Source organism: Meriones unguiculatus, chromosome 2, assembly GCF_030254825.1.
Source record: "Meriones unguiculatus strain TT.TT164.6M chromosome 2, Bangor_MerUng_6.1, whole genome shotgun sequence".
NCBI lineage: Eukaryota > Metazoa > Chordata > Mammalia > Rodentia > Muridae > Meriones > Meriones unguiculatus.
Genome location: NC_083350.1, coordinates 43,858,895 through 43,879,676, shown reverse-complemented (window position 1 = coordinate 43,879,676; position 20,782 = coordinate 43,858,895). Strand labels below are relative to the sequence as shown.

The 20,782-nt window shown below is 39.6% G+C and overlaps 1 protein-coding gene across 1 annotated transcript in view; it reads left to right on the top strand.

The window, feature by feature from the left end:
- Window positions 1-20,682, top strand: part of Dcp2 (decapping mRNA 2) — a 40,222-nt gene extending 19,540 nt beyond the window's left edge. The window contains exons 5-11 of the mRNA XM_021659610.2: window positions 2,559-2,711; window positions 2,803-2,915; window positions 3,004-3,111; window positions 5,220-5,355; window positions 7,534-7,644; window positions 9,828-9,879; window positions 12,044-20,682. Coding sequence (XP_021515285.1) covers window positions 2,559-2,711; window positions 2,803-2,915; window positions 3,004-3,111; window positions 5,220-5,355; window positions 7,534-7,644; window positions 9,828-9,879; window positions 12,044-12,207 — 837 coding nt within the window. The 3' untranslated portion in view covers window positions 12,208-20,682. The remainder of the gene's footprint in view (window positions 1-2,558; window positions 2,712-2,802; window positions 2,916-3,003; window positions 3,112-5,219; window positions 5,356-7,533; window positions 7,645-9,827; window positions 9,880-12,043) is intronic.
- Window positions 20,683-20,782: the final 100 nt, after the last annotated feature.

Sequence of the window (20,782 nt, the reverse complement as noted above, 5' to 3'; positions counted from 1 at the left end):
CTTAAGAAAGGGCCTTTTAGGCTGGAGAGATAGTTAAGAACACTGATCAGTCTTGGGGAAGACCTGGGTTCAATTTCCAACATTTACATGCTGCCTCACAGCCATCTGCAACTGTAGTCTAAGGGATCCGATGGCCTCTGCCGGCCTCCTTGGATACCAGGCAGCATGCAAGTGTGCATAGATACGCAGACGAGAGACGTGTGTGTGCATGTGTGAATAAGACACACCTCTTTTTCTGTTTCTTTTTGCAGTTTTGGGCCAGTTGTGTACTTTTAAAGCCTCTCTCTGACTCTGTTTTTTATAATGGTGACTTTTCCACTTTTTGCTTTAATTTTTCTTTTTTGAAAAACATTTCAACTTCTAACTGTATTCTCTATTCTCATTTTTCTTTTTCATAATCCAGAAAAATATACAAATGTATTTTTCTGAGAAATTTACATTTTTCTCATCAAAACTCATTCTAGCTTTATATTTGGCCTATACGATAACGTTTTTAAATCCTATTTCACCTCTAACTTAGCTGGTTAAGGACAAGAACTTTATTCCTTGTCCTCTGGATTTGATTGATTGTTCTAAAATTATCCCTACCCAAAACATCCCTTTTTCTCCCCCTAACCAATACAGACCCTAGCTTGTTGGATTTCTGTATTAGTGACTCTCCTTTGATGTGACAAAACACCTCACCAAGGCAACTTGATGGACAGAGGACTGGTTTGTATACCATGTTGTCAAGAGTCAAGAAAGGCAGTTAGCCTGTGGACCGTGCCACAGTGTCCCTGACACACAAAGAATATATGAAAATGGATATATATTCTGAAAACAAGGAATCTGTGGTTTTTAAAATATATCTAGTTGTGGTTAACTTCTCTGACTTAGAGGAACACTGGCGAGCAGCTCAGCCCTCAAGAGCACTGACTATTCTTCCTGAGAACCCTGGTTCACTTTCCAGCACCACAGTCACTCAAAACTGTCTGCAACCCTTTCTCAGAACACTCTGTCCTGCTTCCTCAGGCACTGCACACGGTGGCACATGACGTACATGCATACAAAACACCCGTACACACAAACTAAAATAAACCCAAACAGGTGTTAATGTTCTGACTGCCAGAGTGAACTACTTTAACTCTTCCTGCTGTCTTATACAAGTTACAAATAACTACTTACTGCCCTTTCAGAGATGTAGCCCCTAACTCTTAAAGTATAAGAGGAAAACTTAATTTCTTGAGAATTGTTTGTTTCTTACTTGACTAAGAAAAAAAAAGATGAACATTGACGCTTATTGCTCGTGTGAAAATACCAGAAAGGAAGACAGACCAAAAGGCCACTTTGATAAGTACTAAGTGTACAGAAAACAAGGCTTGCTGCCTCAAAATGAGAAGGACCTCCTGCCGCATAGAGAGAAAATTTAATGCTTTTCATACTAACAACCTGATCCTTGCTGAGGCCTGAGTTCCCCACGGGCTTTCCAGCAAAACAGGCCTTCTATCTTCTGTCCATTTATTCAGTACTTTCTGTGGACGTGTAGCCTGATGTCACACACACAGGCCAAGGTGTTATCTGGAAGTTCGTCTCTGTGAAGATAGAAGACAATGGTCTCGTCTTCTCCTGGGTCTCCTCCGCATCAGTGCTCTAGCTTTCTTGGCTTTGAGCTCTTTTTTTCCTGCAAGCATTGCTGTCCCACCTTGGACTTGGCTTCTCTAAATGCAGCATCTGCTTTGTGCCCTGTAACTGACAGTCATGGTTTTGGGGCATTAAAGAGCGGGCCATGGCCTAAATCCACATAGTGGCTCCTTGGGCGAGAGGCATTCCCTTCAGCGGATTTTTAAAAGGCAAACCTTGATTTTTTTATTCCTGATTTCTAAACGATTGCCTCTGTCAGAGAGAGGTAATGTTTGGGGACTTAGCTGGAATGCTACTGTTCAGTTTGCCGGAGCTGACTTAAAATATAGCTGACTGGGTAACTTGGACAACACGAATTTATTACTTAACAGAAGATCTGGAGACTAGAGATCCAAAGTTAGGGCTCCAACTCATTGAGTTTCATTGCAGGCTCTCTTCCTGGTTTGTAGGAATCCAGCCTCCAGCTGTGTGTCCATCCAGGTGGGCTTTTCTGGGTGTGTTCGGGTACCTGTCCAGAGAGCTGTTAGGGTCTTTTCTTAAAGAAGATAAAAGGTTGAGTTTGTACAGTTGCCTTTTTTAGTACATTTCACTAAGTCCTAGAGTTGCAGTCAGTCTTTCTGTCACTTGGTGGTACTGCAGTCTAATAGAAACAGCACTGTCCAAAAGCAGACTATGAGAGGAAAAAAAAAAAAGACAGGCATTGGGGACCTGGGTTCAGTCCTCAGCTCCAGTGGGGGTGAGGAAGAACAAAACAAAAGCAGACAAGCAATCCAGTCTGGTTGATACCACACCTCATTTTCTAGCTACAGATTGGATTTAGGCTGATGTCTTGGATTTGTTTTGACATAGGGTCTCAGCTATGTAACAGCCTAGTTTTGAACTCATGATCCTTTGTCTTAGCTTATAATGATTAAACATTTATCAACATTTATTTCCAGGTCTTTGAGGAAACTGGTTTTGATATAAAAGACTATATTTGTAAGGATGACTACATTGAACTTCGAATCAATGATCAGCTTGCTCGCTTGTACATCATTCCAGGAGTTCCAAAAGACACAAAATTTAATCCCAAAACTAGAAGAGAAATTAAGGTATGTAAGAGTTGAGAATATTTATAGGTTGCTGGAGAGTTTGTTTTAGCTACTCTTTGATAGTAAACTAAATGCAGTTGTTTTATTTCAGAATATTGAATGGTTCTCCATTGAGAAATTGCCCTGTCATAGAAATGATATGACTCCTAAGTCCAAGCTTGGCTTGGCACCTAATAAGTTTTTCATGGCCATTCCCTTTATCAGGTATGTTCATTTCTTAAACTTTAAAACTGGCATCGATGCTGCTATTTTAGGTTTTTTTTTGTTTAATGAATTGTTAATATTTCCATAGACCACTAAGGGACTGGCTGTCTCGAAGATTTGGAGATTCCTCAGACAGTGACAATGGTTTTTCCTCATCTAGTAGCACACCAGCTAAACCCACGGTGGAAAAATTGAGGTAAGGACATGAGCTCATGAGATTGTGTTTTCTGGAGATTTTTAATACAGCACCATCTTGATTTTTGAGACAGGGAGGTGTAAGATTCCTTCTTAGACGCTCTGGTGAGTCCCTGGTTTTGTGTTATAAGATCATCTTTAGAAGCTTCGGATGAGATGAAAGGTGTTAATGGAGAAAGATGCTTCAGGGAACATATTAAATGGTATGCTGGAAAAGATATGAACGGCTTAAAACCCTAGGAAAAGCGGGGCCAGGGGGTGTTACGTATCTAATACCCTATGTTAGTGATGATTGGGGTCTCTGTTGTGCAAGAGGTGGGATATGCTAATGAATAATGTGTGAAAGTCAATGACAGATGTGACAGCTTTATAAAATGTTGTGTGAATGTGTATGTGTGTGGCCACATGACGGGGTCAGAGGTCAGCCTCCAGTGTCATTCAGTTTTGTGTTTTTATATACTGCCTCTCACTGGCCTGGAGTTCCCAAGGATGTGCTAGCTTTGCCTCCCCAGCTGTGGGATTACAAACACACGTCATCACCCTTGGCCTTTTTACATGGGTTCTGGGACACCAGCTCAGGTTCACATGTTTGTATAGCACACACTTTACCAACTAGGCTAAGATATCTATCTCCCTGGCTTGCTGTCCACTGTGGTGTGAAGAGGGACTGTTAATTACATGTGTGAAGACATTTACTTGGTTAGAACTTAGTACAGACTTGGGGAGGAACTTTGTTAAATACATACAATATATAATTTTTAAATTGTTTATTTTGTGTAAGTATGGATGTGTGCATAATGGTGAGAAGGGTAGTCACAGACAAACTTGCAAATGATTCTCTTCATGTGGCTTCCTGGGATCAAACTCAGTAATAATGAGCCTTCGCGACCTTTACCCGCCCCTTCTCACCGACCTCAGTTTATGCTTTTATTAGCAGCTTACTATGACTTTTTTGTCAGAGTTGTGAGTTTGGGCTTTTTGTTTGTTTATTTGTTTGTTTTAGGTTTATTTACTCATTTATTTTACCGATTTGGTAATCTTTTAACCTAGGAATTTAATTTAAAAAAAAACAGTACAAGTAGACCACATTTATGGTTAATATATTCTAAATAAATACTATTTCATTTTTATTGGTTTTGTGGGAAAAAGAAATTGGAGCAAATGATCCAGTTTTCTGTGTTTCAAAATCTCTATTATTACCAAAGCACGGCTACTAGAAATAAGAAAAACAGTCTGAGTAGTCAGGAAGACAACAGTGTGGCTAAAAGGGTAAAAGCAGACATTACCCAGAAGTCAACTAATGGAGACAGGGTTGCTTACTGGGAACATCTCCCCAGTCTGTGGTATGGTTACCCTGACTTTCAGTCTTCAGATTTCTGTTCTTGTTAGTAGGGAGAGGTGATTGTGCTTTGAATTAACCTGGTTTTGCACATTCAGAAGTCTTTACCAGTGAAGTGCTTTAAATCTCCATGGTTTAAGGAGCTCTACAAAGTAACATAATTTCTCAGATCTCATCTAACACTGCTTGGGCCTATAACCAACCTTTTAAATCATGTCCCTTACTGTGACATCAAGAAGGAGTGTGTTTTCTATCCTATTACAAAGAAAAGTCTATATACATTACTTTGCTTCAACTAAATGTGAAAAGAATGGTCTTTAGATTTAAAAATACAGTTATATACAGGGAGACGGTTGTGTAAATAATTCAGAAAACCTAGGATAAAATGGTAGATTATTAGTATAAGAAATATTAATGCCAGCCACTTGTTTAAAAGGTGGGGAAAATATAGTTGGCAAAGCTGATCAGAATTTCTGCTTTAAGCTGGACATAATAGTGCATGACTTTAATCCCAGCATTAAGAAGGCTGAGGCCAGTGAATCTGAGTTTAATGATAGCTTGGTCTACAGAGCGAGTTCCAAGATAGCCAGAGCTACACAGAGATACCTTACTTGAAAAAAACCTTTATTTTCTGCTTTTATAACTTAAGATTATCAAGGGAAATGGGAAGATAATAGAAAGTAAAATATACAGTTTGTGGTTAAACTATCAAGGCTTTCAAAAAACTGCTAGTAAAAGTCTTCTCATCTTATTTTTTAATCTTGGTGTAGCCGAACTAAATTCCGCCACAGCCAGCAGCTGTTTCCTGAAGGTTCTCCTGGTGACCAGTGGGTAAAGCACAGGCAGCCACTGCAACAGAAGCCTCACAGCAACCACATGGAAGTATCAGACCCTTTCAAAGCAAAGGTGAATGAATCACTTTGAAATTATTTTTTCTAAGGCTTTGATCATCTGGCTTTGAAATCATTTTCAGCTGAGGAATTGTGTGTAGCAGTCAGTGGCCCTCTGAATTGTTCGTCACCCATGGTCCCAGCTTGAAGAGACCTGATACTCATTATCCTTCATAGCCTTGGAGTAAATCCAATGTAGTAAATATAGGGATGTGCCACTTGAGCCTTTTTATGTATGCCGCCAGTGAAAGGCTTTAAAGAAGACAGTCTCTGAGCCAAGATTAATGGAAAAAAGTAGCAGCATATTATAACTTGTTTTCGCTGTTATATTATATAGTATGTGATTATACCACAGTTTATCTATTCTGCATTTCTAGAGTGTTACCTGAGGAACAATAGCCACCAAAAAGTTTTATAAGATCCAACCCTGTTCTAAAACACTTGACCAGGCCCTTCTGTCTCTGTAGAAAATTCAAGTGCCTGTTAATTATAGAAAAGACTGATCAAGATTTATGCTTGGGGAAATGGAGATCAGTTACTGTCTCGGGATGGACTTGGTAATAAAACCAGAACAGAAAAATCACCATTGTTGTTGAGACTACAGAGAGCAGGGACCTTTGTACCGTGCTCTTGAAAGTGTAAAAAGGGACAGCTGCCATGAAATGGCATGGTGGTTTCCCACAATCTAAATGCCCATTTATCACATGACTCAGCAACCCTGCCCCTACATACAGAAACAAATGAACCAAATACAGGGCTTTAATAGATAATTTTATGTTAGTGTTAATCACAGCATCATTCATAACACATGGCAGTACTATTTCAGCCTTTAATGAGTAAATTCTGAGACATCTACAATATAGATGGTCCTTGAAGACACTGGCGAAGTGAAATAAGGCAGGACCAACAGGACAAAAATTGTGTGGTTCTGTTATGTGCCTACATAGGCAAATTCATAGCCACACAAGTTGCTAAGTAGCAATTTGGCTGGAAATAGCAGATCTCTTAAGTAGTTAATTTTTGTTTGGAGCAGAATTTCTGAATTGAAGAATTAAAATTATTGGAAAGTGTGCTGGAGTCTGGTAACACAGGGCTTCCCTCATGTGCACACGGTCTTTGATCTCAGAGCTACACAAGAGAAAAACAACAACAGAAAAGCCCCTAGTGGAGGACAAATTATTACTGGTGTTAACAAACATCCCATCTAATGCCACCAAGTTACACAGAAAAGAATGGTACAGGAAAGGAAATACTGCCAAGAGAAAAATGAAGCGGATATTCATTGCAGCTAGGTTGTTCTTTGCCAGTTATTTCAGCAACAACCTAAGGTTTTTTTGTAAGTAAGTAGGTAGATGAAGATAAATTTTTTAAAGTAATAGTTACATTCATTATTCACAGTTCTCTTGCTTTTCAAATAGCTGTTTTTCAAATTTTGGAGCAGAAATTGATGTTTAAAAAAAATTGTGTCTAAACTTAAGACCAAAAAAGCCTAATTTTCAAAATACCAATCTTCATTATGTTGTAAAATATTATTCTCTCAGTGACACTTACTTGTTTATTATAATTTAACTGCTCGTGCCCACTGTTTATACTATTAAAAGTGGTAGGGGCTAGCAAGATGGCTTAGTGTGTAAACACTCACACACTAGCCTGAAACCGTGTAAAGGTGAAAGGAGAAAACTGAGTCTGCAGCGATGTTTTCTGACCATCACCCACATAGATGCACAGTCCCATACACATGCATGATGTAAAATAAGCTAGAAGGAGAAAGGAAGGCGGGCATGTGTGCTCTGGCCTTTCTTCCCAGCTCGGCCTCCCTCAGTCCTGTTGTGCCTTCCACTCCCATCCTATTCCATGTATCTTCATGCTTAGTTGACTCTGGACCCTTATGCTCTGTGTGAGCTTTACCACCGAGCTGTTCCCTGCCATGTTTTTGTGTTATACACAGTTTTTAAAAAACATGGGATAAAGCAAGATGTGTAGAAAGGACCTAGAGAAAGATGTATTTGCTATTTCCTGTTTCACAGAGATGTTCCTTTGCAAAGTAATCTAAGAAAATAAATTGTTACAGCATTGTATGGACATTTGGATAGTGCTTTATGAACTCTGTTCAATCGAGATAAGCATTCAAAGAGGTATACTTGTGTGGTGATACTGTAGATCTACATGTTAATTCTTTCTGTTGGAAAAACAGAATCAAAATACAAGAGGGAATGGCAGAAAACAGTATCAAGACTCACCTAATCAGAAGAAGAGAGTGAACGGAGTTCACAGTCAGCCAGCAAAGCAGCAGAGTCCCTTGATGGTAAGAGCTTTGCTTCTTTCTTTGATTTGATTGCTTTTTAGTGGTAGGATTTTAATAAAATTTAATTCTGCACTGTTGTCCCCATGAACTACCATTCTTAACTACAGGTCTGTAAGTTATATGGATACCCCTCTACCAGCCCAGAGGCAGCCCTAGACACAGTGGCCTGGGCCCTCCCATCACTCACTAATTAAGGAATTGCCCTCCTGGCTAGTCTAGAACTGGATCTTACAGAGGCATTTTCTTGATTGAGGTTTCTTCCTCTCTGATAACTTTAGTTTGTTTCCTGCTGGCTTAAAGCTGTCCAGCACACTTAGTGTGGGGAATGTCTAGGTAAGCCTTTTGGATGCCCATAGGGAATGATGAGTGACACATCAGTGACTCTTGGTGTGACTCCTTGAAAGATCTGATCCACTGCCCAGTGTTGCTCTACTGGGGACTCCCAGCACAGTAGTGATGTCTCAGAATGGATCCAAGGCTAGAGCGGTGACTGAATGGATGTCTCAGAATGGATCCCAGGCTAGAGGTGTCCTTCTTTCTGGACATCTTCTAAGGTGACCTTGCACACCAGCCTGATTGGTTGTCACTGGTGCTTAGGGTAGCATGGGACGGTCTGATTGACCTTTCAATCCTTGAAAGGCTTTTTCACTGGACAGTAAAGTTAGATCTGCACCTTGAGTTTGGTCTCTGGAGTCTGATTCCCAGGATTCCGTGTGGGCTCCGTCGTCACTCATCTTCCTGTCCCCGGTTCCTGATCCCCACAACTTAGTCCCTAGGATTACTTTACTTGGGTGTACTAACTACAACTATAACAGTAAACGGAAGTTTATCTGTTTATGTCAGACTTCTCACATTTTTGTTCTAGTTTATTCTAATAAGAGTGTTAGCAAAAACAAGATAATTACAGCAGATATTCAAAAGACATCTAGTAAAATTGATAAATAGTATTACATTTTTCATGAAAGTAAGAAAACTGCTTCCTTAATGGTAATGCTCTTTGTGTCCCTTACCAAGTTGCTGTGTAAATTTAACTCATTAAAATGTTTTGTCTGCTTTTTGAGAAACTTGACGTGTCAGATTTGTTTTGAAAAATTTTTGTGACTTTAAAAAAGTTTCTGTCTCCTGCTATTTAGCCTTTCTTGTCCTCTTTTCTATGTGATACTCTAGAAATTCTAGAGGGTGAGGGTGGGTACAGCTAATGGAATAGATAAAAAGTGGGTGGTTTTTCTAGTTCTAACCCACAGACCCTGGGTTTGGTGGTGACTAGGTACATAGAAATATATTCCGTAGTGAAAGATGCTGAAAACCCAGCATTGAGCTCCACAGCCTCTTGAGTGGCTACCCTCATTGTACAAGAGTCATCCAGTTACATAGTCTAGTTAATTTTGTTGAATGGTGTGGTGGGATTTTTTTGGGGGGTGGGGTTAATAATAAAGTTTTTAAACATTTAAAGTCTTTAGGGGAAAAACAGTGGTAAATACAAAACAGAGAGCTGGAAATGACTGGGCCTGTGAAAAAGTGGTCAGTCATGCAAATCAAAGGCTAGGAGTTCAAGTTCTGGGACTAAGATGTTGTCTTATAAATCAAACAACATCAGACAGGCAGAGTGAAGAGTTGGAATGCTGAATTGTGTATTACTGAGTATATTGACAAAGCATAAAATTTGGTATTTGTTTCTCACAGAGATTTTTTTTTTTAATGTCAAACCTGGACAGTTGCTTGGTTTCGAGGAGAATGGAAAGGGAGAATGTAAACGTAAAAATTCCTTCCTTTACTCTCTTAGATTACGCCGAGTCAGTAGAAGCAACGGTGGAAGTCTGCCGTTGAAGGAATGGTGCTCACATGCAGTTAGACTGTGAAGATGAGTTCTGCAGGGCTGTGTGCGCCTTGCATGTGGCAGGCCTGGGTGTGTTTCGTAGCGCTGGAACCACGGGAGAGGATGTACAACAGTTGGGGTGGAAAGCTGTACAGTGCAGTGTTCACAGCCATTGCTTCTGGTCCCCATATGTACTGATGTAGGGATATGTTCTCCAGGTTCTTTAAAGGTGGACTCTGAGAAAACCTACTGGGGATGATTAGATTCCTGGTTTAATTTTCCTCTTGAGATGTTTGATCATGTTTCTCTTGAGTTTTAATAAGTAAAAATAACAAGACTGTGCTGTGCATGTTTCTGTTTTTAATAGAAATGTGAAAAGAAGCTGCATCCACGAAAACTTCAGGACAACTTTGAGACAGGCAAGCTATTTTCCTTTTTGAAAATCTGCCTGTGGGGCTGGGTTTCGTTTTACCAGCTGTGACATCAGTGGGCTTTGTGGTGATGAGAGTTACGTAGGAAGAGCTGCCTATGTGCTTCAGAGATTTCACGCGTGAGAGTCTCTCGATAGAAACTGACTAGAAGGAGTCACTAAAAGTGATTGAGGTGAGGTAACATTACTAGCTATTGAATGCACTTTCTTTTGTAAGTATCTGTCAGCACTGGCTTATGGGCTAGGAGAGTGTGGAATGTAATGAGGATGCCTCACTCTCATTCTCCTCTTGTCAGTAATGGGTCAACTGTTTAACATGCTCCTAAGCATAGCCATTGCTTAAATAATGCCATTTCACCTTCCTCAGTTATGGAGTGTAGTGTGTCTGATTCGGATACTGTCTTAGTCACTGCTCTGTTGCTGTGAAGACACTATGACAAAAGCAGCTCTTACAAAGAAAGCATTTAATTGGGGGCTTGCTTACTGTTTGAGAGGCTTATTAGTCCATTATCATTACAGCACCTGGCAGGTAGGCAGGCAGGGTGCGGGAGAAGTGGCTAAGAACTTTACATCCTGATCCACAGATAGCAACCAAATAGAGAATTGGGCCTGGAGTAGATTTTGGAAACCTCAAAACCCATCCCCACTAACTCACTTCCTCCCATGATGCTACACCTCCTAATCCTTCCAAACAGTTCTTCATCTGGGGACTAAGCATGCAAATATGTCAGCCTGTGGATGTCATTCTCATGCAGACCACCAGAAAAACTAATCATAACGAATATAAAAAGTTATTTTAGTGCTAATATGTCATTTGAAAGTTATATTACACTGTTTATCTTAGGTGCTACTTTGAATGTATGAAATTTTCTTGTGCCATGGTTACATATTCATCAAAATAGAAAACTCCTACGAAATGAAGAGTACTGGGTGGTGGTGGCATACACCTTTAATCCCAGCACTTTGGAGACAGAGACAGGTGGTTCTCTGAGTTTGAGGCGAGCCTGGTCTACAGAGCGGATTCCAGAACAGCCAAGGCTACATAGAGAAACCCTGTCTCAAAGAGACTGAAAAAGAAAAAAGAAATGAAGAGCATTATCTTATTTATTTTTTAATCATTTAAACAGTTTTCAGATATGAATCCACCAATGACTCATTGATGGAACAATCCTGAAATGGTTCAGCTAATCCCCTCCATCTCCAGGAGCACAGCTTGAAGTAATAGTGCAGACCCCTTAGTCGACGTTTAGAAACGTGACTTAACCAATCACTAAAAAGATGAAAGCAAAAGCTGTCTTAAAAGAGATGTTCTGTGTCTGAGAACATATAGCTTAGTGGGTAGATGGACCTGAGTTCTGACCCTTAAAACGTACCTGTAGGTGGTAGTGCACATGTGTAATCCCAGTGCCTCTGTGGCACATGGGAAACAGTGGCAGGACTCCCAGAAGTGTAGGCAGTTAGCCTGGCCATGGCCATTGCATGGCAAATGCAAACAGGCCCCACTGCACGGTGGAAGGCGTGGACTGATGCCTCAGCTTGCCATCTGACCTCTGAGTGTGCCTCCGTGCCCCATAACATGCCTGTGCTTGTGCTGTCACATAGATGTGTGCACACGGGATTAAAATCGAGCAGAGATGCCCTAACTTTACTGTGGAAAGCTCATCTTTTAAACATTGGCATTTAAATTGATGTGTTTCATATTTCTTTTGGCTTTTGGTCCAGTATCCAAAAGTCATTGTTAAGACTGAAAACGATCAAGAGCTTTTGAGGTTTTCTGTTTTGATCCATTGAGACTTGGTAACTTCAACTATATTTTGTTAAAAATATAATCTTTACAGTTTTTTAAATAATTATAATTGTAATTTTCATACTAACCTGTTGAGCATAAATACATAAGCTAAAAATATGCCAATTTTGAAAGTGATATCAAGGGTCTTAAAAGGCCAGCTAAAATTCTGAATTAATAGAAATAAGTAGAAAAAAACACCAATAGATAAGAGATTCCACTGAATACTGACCAAAGTGCTTAGGACTGAGTCAGATTATAGAAAGGTAAATATGCAGCCCGCCTGGATTCCCTCTGAGTAGTGGAAGGGCAGTGTCTGGTAAACTTTCTTCTGAGTCACTGACTACTGATTTTGTTTCTTAAGCAGATGCCGTATATGACTTGCCTTGTTCTGGTGAAGACCCATTGGCAGAACATGCTGAGGGACACTCTGTGGCATGTAACGGACATTGCAAGTTCCCATTTTCATCTAGAACCTTTCTGAGTTTCAAGTTTGACCAAAATGCCATAATGAAAATCTTAGACCTTTGATAACAGCTAGTGTATTGCAGAGGTCCCATGATCAGAGACCTGTTGTATTTGAGTGGGTGTCTCCTCAAGCCTTACCTTTCTCAGGTATTTGAAAGAAATGCAGGGAGGCAATGTTTCTAAAGAGATTTTTTTGTACAGAAGAGAAACTAGAAAGAAACACAAGTTTGCACTGTAAATTCAGTTAAACTTTTTATATGGATTTACCATTTCAGTGTTTGGAACCCAAGTTTTATTTGCCTGTGGTTTTTTTTTTTTTTTTTTTTTTGTCTTTTCCTTTTTTGAGGGCATTTATTTTGTGTGACTGTGGGTCTTATTTTTTTATTCTGATCAAGAAAAGAGTTGTTTTGATGGAATCATCAACAAGTAGCCAAGTTAATAGTATTTCATCTTCCCATCTTAGTGATTGCAAAAAGTTTGCTTATTGAGAATTTAAAAAGAAATTTAAAACCCCAATTACTAATGAGCATAAAAGCTGAAACGTGACATCAAGATTGCAGGCGTTTTGCTCATTTCTCCACTTCTAACCACTGAGAATCGAATCCTTCTAGTTGGAGTTTTGTCAATTTGTTTAGCACCTCATATTCAAAACAATACTCAGTTGCAAAGCAAACTCCTGAGCACTTCATCAAGAAGAAGCCCACAGCCTGGAGAGAGATGCAGCCAGTGGGGAGCTGATGCTGTAATTTTGAATTATGACGTTTGCTGTTGGAAAACTTGTAGTACTGGAGCAGAGAGCATGGAAGCCAGGAGCTGGCAGTTGTTTGGGTCATGCCTTGACCATCCTGCCTCCAACTGTTCAGTATTGTGCAATGATTATACTCATGTGAAACATGTATACATATTATAGTGTGTATGTTTGGAAAACTACATACTTAGTTTTATATTGCATCTCAGTGTTGATCTGTGGAAGCTGATGTTAATATTAGGTTCCTGTTTGCAGTAATAGCAGAGTGACATGCCTTTTATTAATATCCTGAAGCCCCTGGGTTACAAAGTAAGGAAGAAAGGGTTATGCAATTTACCCCAGCATGTCATTTCACTGGGGGACCCTTGGAGTAACGTACTTAGCTCACATCTAGGAATGTATTTTGGTCCTCTAGGATTCTTAAATCCAAACAAGAATGACAGTGCCTGTTTTACAAAGGGTCATCTATAATGGAGGACAATCACCAGAGCTTTAAGGAGGCAATACAATTTTGGCTGCATCTGACCTCACTGAGAATATTTCCGGGGGGTGGGGGGAGCTGTTTGTGCATGTGTGCACGTGCATCTGTCATGTGGGTTTTTAAGAGTTGTTTTTTACAAGTGGTATCCACAAAGTATATCTCTGCTTATAAATATTACTATAGAAATCTTTATTCTGTATATGTAGCCTATTTAACTGGGGTTCTACTTAACCCCATGGAACCTTTAAGAGAAGCGCTATTATTGTAAGGAATTTACTTGGTATTGCTACTTTAGCTTTTAAATGGCTGATTTTAAAGAAGAAGTTCTATTTATTAATGAACGTGTCACTCGGTGCTGAGCAGGAGACTTCACAATGACACAGTGTGTTCAGAATCTTTTATTCGACTACTTTGTGAACCCTTCTATGACCTTTGCTTTTTAGTGCATTATCTGATTGTGTTTGGAAGCCGTTATTATTCTCGTCAGAAATACAGCTGCTTTGCTTGGGTCTTTTTGAGCCATATTTATATTTGGTCCCAGCATTCCAGATTTCTGTTAAATGGTTAAAGGAGTGAAAACTGAAGTTTGCTTGGCAATGCATCATTTTCACTCATCTGGAAAACATTTAAGTGTGTGTGTGTGTGTGTGTGTGTGTGTGTGTGTGAGAGAGAGAGAGAGAGAGAGAGAGAGAGAAATTCTTTTTCTTAAATCAGTACTTTAGTTGGTCTCTCAGGTTCCTGTAGAGGTTGGAGTTTTTCAGCTCTCAGTAGTACTAAAGCAAAAGCAATTAGTTACCAGAATATGGGACCTGTAAAGAGGTCGACTATAAGAACCAACCGTTGATGTGCTGCTTTATTTAATGCACTGTGGAACAAAACAAGAGTGTGGTTGGGATGCAATTATGATAACTTCGGGTTTTAGCTTTCAGCAGTCTGAAGTTAGAAGCATGCTGAAAGAGGAATGAAGGTTTGTGTGCATGTGACTCACCTATGCAGAAAATATTAAGTTGGTGTACCTTGTTAATGTTCATCCGCTGTACTTACTCCTTCACTGTTCAGGTTATCTGAGAGATCATGTTTAGCACAGGACTGGATTTCTTCACTGAACTGTGTTAGCATTTCTTCATGGAATCTGGTAATGAGGGTGCTGAATATGCAATAATGTACTTCTGTGTAGTGCTGTGTTTAAAGACGCTAGATGGAACAGTAGATACATCGGCCTTATTATTTTTGTGTGTGAGGGGTAGGACTTTGAAATCACTTTTTAAATGTCCTTCGCCTCCAGCCGCATGTGTTCCAGGATGCAGTGCACTGTGAATCTTTTTAAATCTGAGTTTGTAGGTGCTCTTATGTGTAACTTCAACAGTTTGAAGAATGTTAAATGACTTTGTCCTTAACCATTGTTCTCCAAGAGACAAAGGATATAGTTTACATACTTTTCTATAAGTTTCTGTTAAGAAATAGTGAATGAATGATTCAAGGATTTCAAACAGTGGTTCTGTTTTGAGACATGAGCATTGGGAGGGGCTGGCAAAACCCAGTGGATCTGATAGCTTGGGTGAAATTGATTAAATATGTTAAAAGATCTAAGTAGACCTTTGTACCAGTATATGAAAGATAGTCTCCCAGACCTGTCAGAAAAATTGTGGTCACTGCTTGCTGTTTTGACCTTTGAATATCGTTATTTTTATATTAGATACAGATAATGGAGCTATAGCGCAGATTAATACTGTGCTGTAAGACTTGGCTATACTTCTTCTTTTGGAAGTTTTAATAATTTACATGTCATGTCAATAAACAACTCTAAGAGAATGACTATAGGAATCAAATTCCTTTATAAAATACTGTGTTTTCTAAAAATGTTAAGGATTGGTACCTGTATTCATTAAAAACATTTCATTACCGAAACCCTCACCCGTTCTGTTTCTCTAATAAGGAAAGAGGGAGACCTAGAAATGATGATTTGCTGAGCAGGTTTTCTTCCCATAATGCCTCCTGGCCTTCTCTGTACCCGTGTGTACCTGCTTGGAGATTGTAATGACAGCTGTTTTGTCTGTGTTCTCTGAGGCAGTATTTTCTTTGTATTATTATTTGTGGTCGTATTTATTAATGCTTCTTCCTCCTGGTTTTGAGTTGGATTCTTGTGTAGCCTGAGAAAAGAGGTTCAGATATGTTATAGCATGAGTTGACCATCAACAAAGGGCACCACTATTGTGTCTAAAGGTATTCTTCACCTTTATGGGTGTAGTGTTACTCATTACAGCTTGGCAAAGCTGGGCTAGAATAGCTCATTCCTGGTGTCATGACACTTTAGAATACATATGTATCATTTCTTAAAATGCCTAGAAATGGGCTTATCGTAGTCCTTCTCCATAACTTTGTCTCTCTACATAGATATTCTTGAAGCCTGTGTCAGAGGGGCCAGATTGAGATTGGTAATGTGAGTTTTGTCCTAAGTAGATTGCAATTGCCAGGTGTATTGGGAAAGTTTCTTGAAAAGAACAGCTAGTCAGTAGTTGCTGGGCAGAGTGTGGGGAAGAAACTAGTGCATTCTGGCACTTGCATGCTTACAGAACTCTCCAGATGAGATTTGTGGCTGCCGCCCAGCCTTAGAAGAATCAAAAAGTACAGTCCTTCCCAGGCATTTTCTACTCCTCAGCAAAGTGTTGTTGGCTAAGTATGATTGCCAAGCAATCCATTGATTCTTGTGAAATTCTTCCCACTTTAAGAACCAGCATTTGGGCCCTTTCTGTGTTGGTTCTGCTGAGCTCCAGGCCCTCTGGGTTTTATCTCTCTCTCTCTTTTTTTTTTATGACTTTAATTTCTTTCTAATGGATGTTTTGCTATTGTATTTGTATGTGTGCCTGATGACCAAGGAGGCCAGAAAAGAGTGTCAGATGATTCCCCCCGGAACTGGAGTTACAGTGTTAGAGATGGAACATGGCTCCTCTGCCAGAACAGCCCGTGCTCTTAACCATCCTGCTGTTGATAACAAGATAGCCCAATGTGTGGCACAGTCATGTGTGCCTGTGCAGGCAGCAGTTTCCTTGTGACAAACATCATTTGTCACTGAAGTAGCTAGTGAAAACTGAGGCCTGGGCCTAGCCTCCTGCATAGAACTGAATAGAGTAACATAGTTCTGATAGGGGTTTGTTTGTTTCAGTTTCCCCTGGTTATGTCTTTATACTTTGTGGTAAAGCTCAGAGACTTTATTTTGAGAAGTGTTTACACTGTAATATCTAATTTGAAATGAACAAAAAAGAGATTACGTTTATCTTGGGTCTTAGTGTAGCAGAGAGTTGGGTTCTGTCTGTGTAGCTGCCTGAATGCACAGTCTAAAAGGTATTCACTTCAGATGCTAGTAGTTAGGAAGTGTTAGTCAAGGGTTCTCTGGGGAAAGAAAGTACAGGAGTCAGGTTCAGGGTATGATTTGCTGTTGCTGCTCTTCCTCCTCTTCCTCCTCCTCCTCCTCCTCCTCCTCCTCCTCCTCCTCCTCCTCCTGTGTCTGCTTCATGACTCTCATGTGGTGCCTGGGCCACATCTTGGCCTCCCAGCTGCCTAGTCAACCACCATTATCCACCCGCCCACCCATCCATCTATCTTTCTGTTTATCTGTTTAACTTCTCTTTATCATCTGTCACCTCTCATCTATATCTATATACCCACCATATGTCATTTATCTCTCAATCAATCAACTAATCTATCATTCTATATATTACCTGTCATATTTCTGTTTTTCTACCTATGTATCTGTATATGTTCTGTCATTTATATTTTTCTGTCATCTATGTAGTATTTATTTTCTGTCTTCCTATCTTCTTCCATCTATTTACTTACCCAACCATATATTTTATGGACTAATCTTTTTTCTTTCAAGTATCTGGAGCCACTGAAGGTCTTCAGAACATCAGTAGGAGTCTTACATAGATGCAGATATATCTGGATGTGTGACCTGGGGTGTCTGTGATCACAAATTCACATGCCTTGTTTAGTAACAAGGCTGCCTAGTATTGTCTCTTCACTGGACCCTTTCTGCTATACTCGGGGGTTCCTGTCCTGTAACCAGGTGTCCTAGACCAGCAGCTCACTCACCTGTGACATGTTCCAGAAAATCATCTTGAACACATGATCGTCTACTGTTTGTTGAAGAAAAGTCCCCAGAGCTAGGTTGGTATCTAAGTTTTGCTGATGAAAGGTGTCCTTCTCCATTTTTATCATCCTCTTCGTGTTCATCATGCTATTCATCATGAATAACCTCTTTGCTGTCGTCATATCCCCCTGCCATATCTGCAGCTGCTGCTTGTCCCTCTTCCCCAATTGCAGTGTGGCCTTCCTGAGATATGTGGGCTGATTTTTCTTTCTCCTGGTCTTCTCCCAGCTGCACGCACTGTTTGTCCCGTGTTGTAGTCTTCTGCTTTATTTCCCCTTTCTCCTGTACTTGGGCCTTCATGTTCAGTAACTCATTGTCTTAGACCAGCAGGTCCTTCTCCAGTTGCAGGCTCCTTTCAGGCCTGTAATCATGTCTGTCTCCTCATGTGTTTCCTGGCAAAGGTGACCTGCTCTTCTTAATGGACATAAGTTCTTTAAAGGAAGGTAAGTCCCTCAGTATATGTCTGTCGCAGGGGTTGAATAGTTTTGTTGATGTTGTGTTATTAGCTAGTTAGTTGAGTGCCATTTTTTTGAGCATTTGTTTCAGTAATCGTCGGTCTTTCTGTTTGTGCTATATCTCTAATGCATCTGACACCATGAGAATTTGCCATAACATTTAAATTCTTGAGTAAATTCAAGTACATGGAAGGGCTATGCTCTCAAATCAATGTATATAGCTGTTTAATTGGTATGGGAAAATACTTTGGTGCAGTTCTAGGATGAATTGGGCAGCCTTTCCTAGCACTTAGTTTTTAGGATCGTGAACTTTTAAAGTAGAAGGTAGAATATTTTGGCTTTTAATTATTTGGCCCAAATGTCTAAAACAATAGTTCTAGATAGGTGAAACATTTGGGGCACTGTTGTACATTTTTAAGCCATTTCTCAAGCTTTAAGAAATTATCACAGCTTTTGCAATATTCCGCGGAAGCACAAATGAAAGCAGAGGTGCCAGCTGTGGGCTTTGGAGGGTGGCACCTGCTAGCTGCGGATGGCTTGTGAGATGCAGTGACACTTCTGGAACATGAGCAGCGGTGTATGGCATGTACAGAGTCTTGGAAAAGCATGACAGAGTCCTGCAGGAGCCTGCATTTCACTGCTCTCTGGGTAGCACATTTGGGGTTGTATTTAAATGTTGCACAGGTAACTATTAAGTGTCAAATGCAAGTATCCAAGGGAATGAGCCTTTCAATTTACATGTTTCAGATTAGGACAGGACTAACTCCCATTGTATAAATTTTTTTTTTTCAGGTCAACAAATAGGAAAGAACAGTAAAACTCTTTAACTTTGGTGTAATTTTTAAAAACTATTTTTTAAATTTTCTCATGAGTTTTAAATCTTCTGGTAGTTTTAAAAATGAGTATTGACTTACTAGTCTTACGTATAACTCAATCTGTTGGCTTCAATGAAACTGTAATGAATCTTTATGAATAGTCATGTATTTAGCTATTTTAAATGATATTCTCTTAATTAAGATAGTCTTAAATCAGGCCAGTCATGGTGGTGCGTGGTAGCCAGGTTCACAGAGTCAGTTCCAGGACAGCCAGGGCTACACAGAAAAACCCTGTGACAAAAAAAAAAAAAAAAAAAGATAGTCTTAAAGCTGACAAATATGAAGCATACAGTTTAGTTTGGGTGCAGAAGTGAATAAAAATTGTATATTTTTATGCACTGTAACTTTGGTTTAAAGTGGCTTATGCTGTGCTGTGAAGACCTGATGTCCCTGGACAGAGTAGTCTTCCAACACTCTGCTTGTACATTTGACTGGAAAAGGAATACCAATATATATTGAGTCATGGAAGCTACCAAAGCTGGTATAGTTGGTACATAAACTTGGATGAAATTACTTCATTATAATGTTCAATGAAAAACCTAGGCTTTAGAATAATTTGTAAACTTTGTATGTTAGCTCATTTCACATAAGACAAACCCAATTAATGAAGAAACAATCTTTGCCTAACCACGTTTTATATTTTAATACTTGGAGAAAGATAATGTAAACCCTTTACATGATTATGTCTGTGATAGTACGAAAGTTTGCTTTATTGTGGTTATTAGTCAGATATTTAGGGAAACCAAAACGAACCCTCCCCAAATAGCCTGTTGGGTTTGCTGTAGTGTGACACCTTTTAGAGCTGGATTTATTCAAGCGTCTCCTACCCCCACCACCACTACTTCAGTGTCTGTGAAGTGATTGGAACTGGTTTTCATTTACATTGGTGTGACTGTCATAGATTTCCAGTGACTCGGTCTGTGAAAGCGATTCTGGAGCACTGCACTTCCCAAGATGTGGGCTGACACCTGTGCCACTGAGAATGGCAGTGCTGTCTTTTTTACCATTAAGTGTGCTGTGTGCTGTGACTTCTAAAAGCTTTTTGATGTAGTCCACACTAGTTTAGAAGCTAAAAACATTTGTTACAGAATGCACTGACAGTGACGGAAGGCTGCTCATACTGCTTTCTGTCAAATACTATGTTAACTTTGGTCTAATTCAGGCTGTTGTAATGCATATGTAATGTAATCCATAAAATTGGCTGCTCAGGCCATGCTGGCTACTTCTTGTACCCTTCGTTCTGCTAAACACTGTTACTAACCACTTCCTGTAGTTTTAAGTCATTACTTTTACTGGTTATTACAGTGTGTTACTACCATCCCTCTGGACAAAAAAAAAAAAAAGTTTTGAATGTATAGGATAAATGTGAGAAGTTCTATTTGCATTGATAGAAATATAAAAAGTAGAATCCATTCAGAAATGAAAGTGGACCAGAGGGTTTGTCACCTTTAGCTTAATGCAGTTTGGCTCTTAAGCAGGACTATAGTGATGAGTGGGATAGAGACCAGATATATAAAATGCAATGATTCTTAGACTTGACCAGAGCCCGGCTCGCCAGCAGAGCACCCTGGTGTCCCCTGGGTCTCTGTTCTTTTAGAGTCCTCGGCTATAGAACTATATTATCAAAAGTACTTTCATGTAGCAAAAAGCTGCAGTTTTAACACTAATGATATGCTATGAAACTGCTTGCTATCTATCTTGTAGTTTACATTTGACTTTCTGATGCTTTTTTTGTCCTGTTTTTATAGTCTTTTAAAAGATTGTTTAATAGAGAACCTTCTGTTGATGCTATTTGTAAAGGCAGCCAAATAAAAATTGGTGAGAAATAAGACTTTTGTTTTGTTGTTCTTTGGACTGAAATACTCTTAGATGTACGGCCTGATTCAGTGTTAGTGCCTCGGTTTGTATTTACATGTATGACAGGCAAAA